This window comes from Musa acuminata, chromosome BXJ3-6, assembly GCF_036884655.1.
Source record: "Musa acuminata AAA Group cultivar baxijiao chromosome BXJ3-6, Cavendish_Baxijiao_AAA, whole genome shotgun sequence".
Classification (NCBI taxonomy): Eukaryota; Viridiplantae; Streptophyta; class Magnoliopsida; order Zingiberales; family Musaceae; genus Musa; species Musa acuminata.
This window is the reverse complement of record NC_088354.1, coordinates 3,351,329-3,357,069: the sequence shown is the minus strand read 5'-3', so window position 1 is coordinate 3,357,069 and position 5,741 is coordinate 3,351,329. Positions and strand designations below refer to the sequence as shown.

General features: G+C 34.9%; 1 protein-coding gene across 4 annotated transcripts; it reads right to left on the bottom strand.

The window, feature by feature from the left end:
• Positions 1-772: 772 nt before the first annotated feature.
• Positions 773-5,391, bottom strand: LOC135639366 (ras-related protein RHN1-like). Of its 4 annotated transcripts, none has more exons than XM_065153097.1 (7): positions 5,232-5,375; positions 4,095-4,172; positions 3,839-4,006; positions 2,866-2,914; positions 2,361-2,434; positions 1,274-1,367; positions 773-1,210 (listed from the first exon to the last, which is right to left on the bottom strand). In XM_065153097.1, the coding sequence occupies exons 1-7, from the start codon at positions 5,268-5,270 to the stop codon at positions 1,110-1,112; spliced, it is 603 nt and encodes a 200-aa protein (XP_065009169.1). In that variant the 5' UTR covers positions 5,271-5,375; the 3' UTR covers positions 773-1,109. The 4 variants fall into 4 exon arrangements, with proteins under 4 accessions (XP_065009169.1, XP_065009167.1, XP_065009166.1 ...); XM_065153095.1 differs by having other exon boundaries at positions 957-1,210; positions 5,228-5,391; XM_065153094.1 differs by having other exon boundaries at positions 957-1,367; positions 5,228-5,391.
• Between the last annotated feature and the right edge of the window lie 350 nt (positions 5,392-5,741).

The following is a 5,741-nucleotide window of genomic DNA, read 5'->3' as shown; positions in this document are numbered from 1 at the left end:
TCCATAACTCAAGCTTATAATTAATCAACAAATATATACACACTATATTATATATATACACCATATTGAATGAGTTTTTGAAATCTTCAATTTCTAATAAGTGAAAATGATGTACCATCGTAAGTGTAAGCATAAAATCTATAATGAAAAATAACTTAATGTTAAGATTGAAATCAAATGATATAGATCAAAGATTAAATTTTATGTACTTTTGATACCTACGACAAAAGACCCTTCGTTGTCTAGGAACGCACCATAGTCTAATTCGCTAATTCATAAGAAGCAATAGTAGCATCAATCGGAAATTAGATTTTCATTCTCTTCTTTTCCTATCTTTAATAGAATCATGATTAATGATAGAGTCAGGACTAACTGAAAGATAAAGAATAAATTTTTATATTTTATGTATCTAGATTCTTAGAGGTTTTGTCTATACGCGAGATGAGGTCTTAGAAGGAATAATGAGAATAGTCACTCTTATCAAGATCATCTACATTTCTTTTTTATTGATTGATAATCTTAATCAAAGTTAAATTAGAATTTTAATATATTTCAATTAAAATTAGTTAGGATCACATAATCTAACAACTAGATGATGACTAATTTTTTTACAAACCATTTGAATGACACAAAGAGGGCTTAAGCCTTCTTTGTATAAAGATCGACTAAATAATCATAACTTATAATTAAACATATGAATTGATATCGGTTCACAATTGGATCAGTAAATACTACTAAATACACATCATACCAATCGATATTTAGAAACATGATGATGAAACCCACTCAGCACAGACTTGCTATCCTGATGTGGCAGACTCATCTGATTTTGATATTTAGATTTTTGCATCAAGTAAATGGCATACTTGCCTTACATGTACTTCAACCAAACCAAGTCCTGTTTCTGAGAGCATGAGAGTTGCCTGTGCAGGTGTAATATGGCTAATTTTGCAATGTAGATGTTATGATGCCACAATCAACTGAGTTCATGCAGGACAACACTTAAAACAGATAGGCATCTTGACTCGTTGGCTTTCTAAACCTTTACAAGTAACAAGATCAAAGTTTGATTGGACAAGATCAATGCATCAAGTTGGTCATGGATGTGATCATCCCGAGCAGCAGAACAGCCTTCTCTCCCTGACTTGTGTTTCATTGGACAAGTTCATCCCGGATGACTGCGGTGGCCGGGCTTTAGCAAGTCTCTTGGCTGTGAGGGATGAAAGTTGGCATGTTATTAGGAATGCATTGAGATGGTGAGAGAGAAGTTTACCTATTTCATAGAAGAGCTCGTTGATGTTCTCTGCTGTTTTTGCAGAAGTTTCAATGAAGAACAACCCATTCTCTTGGGAATATTGCAAGCCTTCCTGAGATGAAGCCAAAGTTTCAGCACCACATATCTATCAAGTATTTCATATGCTCAAGCCTCACAAGTAGCACAGCAACACAGGTACGGTATGGACTTACGATGCTAAATCATAAAAATGCAAATCTCATGGGGCTTAGGATGCACACACTGTTTGTAATTGTCCATTCATCTGCTACATTCCATGATAAATTACCCATTCATGTGCACAGAACTGTCTTCTTTGTCATTGCTTGATTAGGCATATATTTGATTGATTTATTTGAAATATCTATACCTTTCGTTGATTATGACTGGCTGTTGAAACATTCCGTGTGTGTGTGGCATGATATGTGGATTCTCTAAAAGGTATTCTTAAACTAAATTAGTCTCATCAAAGTCTGTCCATCCACTGGTTTGGAGCCATCTTGGTTTGATAAAGATTTTTTGATATTTTAGACTAGATTGTGATTTATATTTAGTGCATGTGTGAGTTACAACTTATTCCAGTGAATTTGGCTAGTGGTTTGCTTGTTTTAGTGTTTCAATGTATGTTTACTTCATAGGACCTTAAATCCAATGAACAGCCTTGGCAGCATAAGCTGAAACCTGCTATTATCAAGTATTAGTCTTCCATAGTGGCACATTTGGTTTTATTTGTGCAGTTTCAATGGTGCAGGCTAAAACTAAGCCCAGCCTAGGTGTCAATTGAGATAAGTTTACTGGAGGTTTTCTCATAGATATAAACAGCCTAAGAATGAATTGGTACAATAAAAAATGATGATACAAGATATTGTGGAAAATACACAAACTTATAATTCATTTGGAATGTCAATCCCTTTTTTTCCAGTCACTCATCGAAGAAGATGATTTGTTCAATTGAAAAGACAGGTGATTGTTAAGCAATTTTAATCTTCATTCTTTTTGGTAATTTGAAGTTCATGCTTCATGATCATCACAGGTAACAAAAGAAGAAACTAAAGTGTGTACATCACAAAAACAAGTCCTTATTTACCTCAGATTCCACCTTCCTTTTTGCCTCCAAGTCAATCTTGTTCCCGACCAATGCCATTATCAGATATGGGTTTCCTAGAACAGAGTAGATTCGTTTGAGTTATATGTGATGCTGACTCAGCAGAACACAAACAATTAAACAAGGTGAGATCACAAAATTCATATAGAATGAAATAGTTTGACTGTTGGAGCAGCATATAAGAAACATTCAAGATACATGTTGAGTAAAAACCCACAAAGTATATAATATTTTGTTCAAGTTTACTAGTTAACACAAATTTTGCTTAGGTTACATTTCTAACAAAATTATCAAAGGCGTAACTGCAAGTTCATACGTAGAATGTGAATGAAAACACAAGATGTCAGTTCAACCGATTGATGGTTTATAAGCATGATAGATAATTAAAGCTAAAAAACCAACTTTGAAGTATGGAGCAAAGAATTGACATGCTTGCATATAACCAAAATTTATGGTAAAATGCACATCGAAGGTAATACTAAGTCACCTTGTCTTTGGAGTTCTCGAACCCACTTTTTTGCTCTAACATATGAATCCTGAGGCAGGAGAAACATGTTCTTGAATTCAGCATAATCATCAATATCAACAGTGTAAAGCAAATGAATCAAGGAACAGAGTGATTCTTGAAAGAATATGATCCGTTCTGATGATACATTAAGTTTCTATAAAATGACCAAATATGAAATATCACATAACTAATGCAATCATATGTGCCATTTAAAAGCATATAAGGTGAAGACCTATAACTAAAATACAAGTTATTAATCTAAGTATTGGAACTCGGATTGTAATAAGCATGAACAGACAAATTTTTGTTCAATGCAAAAGAGTTCTAGAACTAATCACATATACATCTCAAGATTGTGTACATCAGCCATTCCCCAAATATCTAAGAATTAGAGAATCTACAAGAACATAAAATTTTCTTTTTTGCAGTTAAATCACAGTTCAGCACAAACTTCCACTAAAGCAGTTAAAGTTTGTAGCAGTAATATAACAGTTAGCATGATGTGCATATGCTAGCTTAAGCTAATTTGATAAGAAGTGAACCATGTCTGTAGCAGTCATGTGACATTTCAACTTTGACATTTTACAGTCCATGAACAGGACGATGATGGCGGTGGTATTGGTAGTGAACACAGATACCTCTTTTGATGCTGCAAACATGCATGACTACAAGGTTTTGTATGAAGAAAACTTCCATATTTGGGTGAATATAGAGAGTACATGTACCTCTCAATAGATAAGGGAATAGACATGGAGGTTACTGTATGTCTGGACCATTCTAACTGTCCAACATATTTAGGTAGTCGAACAATGTGGAGGAAATATCTGGTGCTGATTGCTCAGTATAGACCTAAAGTTCATGCCAGTTATGGGGATATATAGATAGATTGTTGTAGCAGTAGTACAGGAAGGAATTATCTCATTTATCTCATCGATATAGCAAAAATGTTTACCATGTTTGATATATCATAGACAATGATAGCTGCAGCTGCACCATGGTAGTACATGGGGACCAAACTACGATATCGTTCTTGCCCAGCAGTGTCCCATATATCAAATTTTACAATGCCCTCATTAAGTGATAGAACTTGAGAGAAGAATGCAGCTCCTATTGTTGATTCCTGAAAAATGAGCATCCTTGATTACTCTGAGTACTATTGCTAATAATTATTCAGATCAAATCAACAAAGATAGTAAAAATTTGTAAACCTGAGAGTCAAAATATTGGCCTTTGACAAACCTCAGCACTATGCTTGTCTTTCCAGTTCCCATATCTCCAAGAAGCACCTGTGAAAACTTTCTTATTATTATTATTACTATTTTCATTGACATCATCGATCGATCCACTGTTTTTCTAAAATTTGGGAAAGAAACTTTAGGAAGTAGTCCTACATATATGAATGAATATAGCCAAAAGTATATTAATGTTTTCTCAGTATCACAACTCCACGAAAATAAGACAAATTATATTTATTAGGATCCAAGATCAGAAGGAAACAATGAAGTTGCTAGTAGAACTTTTCTGGACACTATTCTAGCAACAATTAACTTGATGTCATGAAGAACATGCTTTACAAAAGTTCCTCTGGGAGAACTGATGAGTGCATGCATTTCCTACTTTCTTTTGGCCTTATTCTGAAGTATGGATCCTGAACATTCAATTTCTTTGCAGAATGATTAGTAAATGACTATTTCCATATTTTCCTAACTTATGACATCTTTGCCGCAATAAACTTTGCATCCCCATCTTTGCCACTAAAACCAATTACCAGTGAAGTCTTCCTTCAAACAGTTCTTTCACACAATTACACAGCATTTTCTCTACATAAAGAAGTAATAGGAATTAATGCGTCCTGAATACTTACCCACATGAATCTATATATTGCACAACATTTTGTTTTATGTGTAGCAATTCACCGTCCGGAACATAAACCTTAATGACCTCATCCCTGACTATTTTCACTGTTATTTCTCTTCTGTTTCAATTAATGATCTTTTCCCTTTACATATCTCATAAGGATGAATGATCATTCTCATCACAACAACTACAAAAAAGCCCCACCATTATATCTCAGATGCCACCAGAACATCGGATCTCAACATAGTTGATGATCACACCTTTCTTATGATCTCCCAAACTAATATACACAAAATCTAACATACTCAGACATCGATTTATCAGTGTCATTTCTGCTTAAACCATTATTTTCTCCATGGCGTGCTATCTTGAACCCTTATCGTGGACCATGAAGACGCCGATAGAGCAGGCAGAATAAGGACAATAAGATTAAGCGAAAAGGCTGGATTTTTAGACCCAGAGCGAGAGAAAAGGGAAGACATACCCACCAGCTTGGCTTGTATGTTGTTGCTCCCCATCCGGGCCATGAGATCAACACCAGCAAAAGGGAGAAGGGATGTGTTGAGGAAGCTTTATGAGGTAGGTCATCGTCGGAGGGAAGATGAAGAGGGATTCGAGGCAGCATCAAGGAACGGTAGGTGTGCAGCGTTGTGCGCTTTGGAATGTTCGGTCGTTGTTTCCTTCGCTCGAGTTGATTTGAATCCCATCTTCAATTCCTGGCCGCTTGATTCTTGATGTGAGGCTTAGATTTATGGTAACATGAGTAGAATATCGGAGAGGTGTTTCACGTCTTAAAATTATCTGTGTTTAGCATTTCGATCCATCTACTTAAAAAAATTATATTGATATCCTTATAATTATGAAAGTAAAATATCTAGATTCATTTATTATAACGCGTTAGTTTTATCAATTAAAATATAAAAATAAAAAGAAAAATATTAATTTTAACGTTCGATAGTGGACGATGTCGCCCGCGTCAGACACCGACACAGCTATCT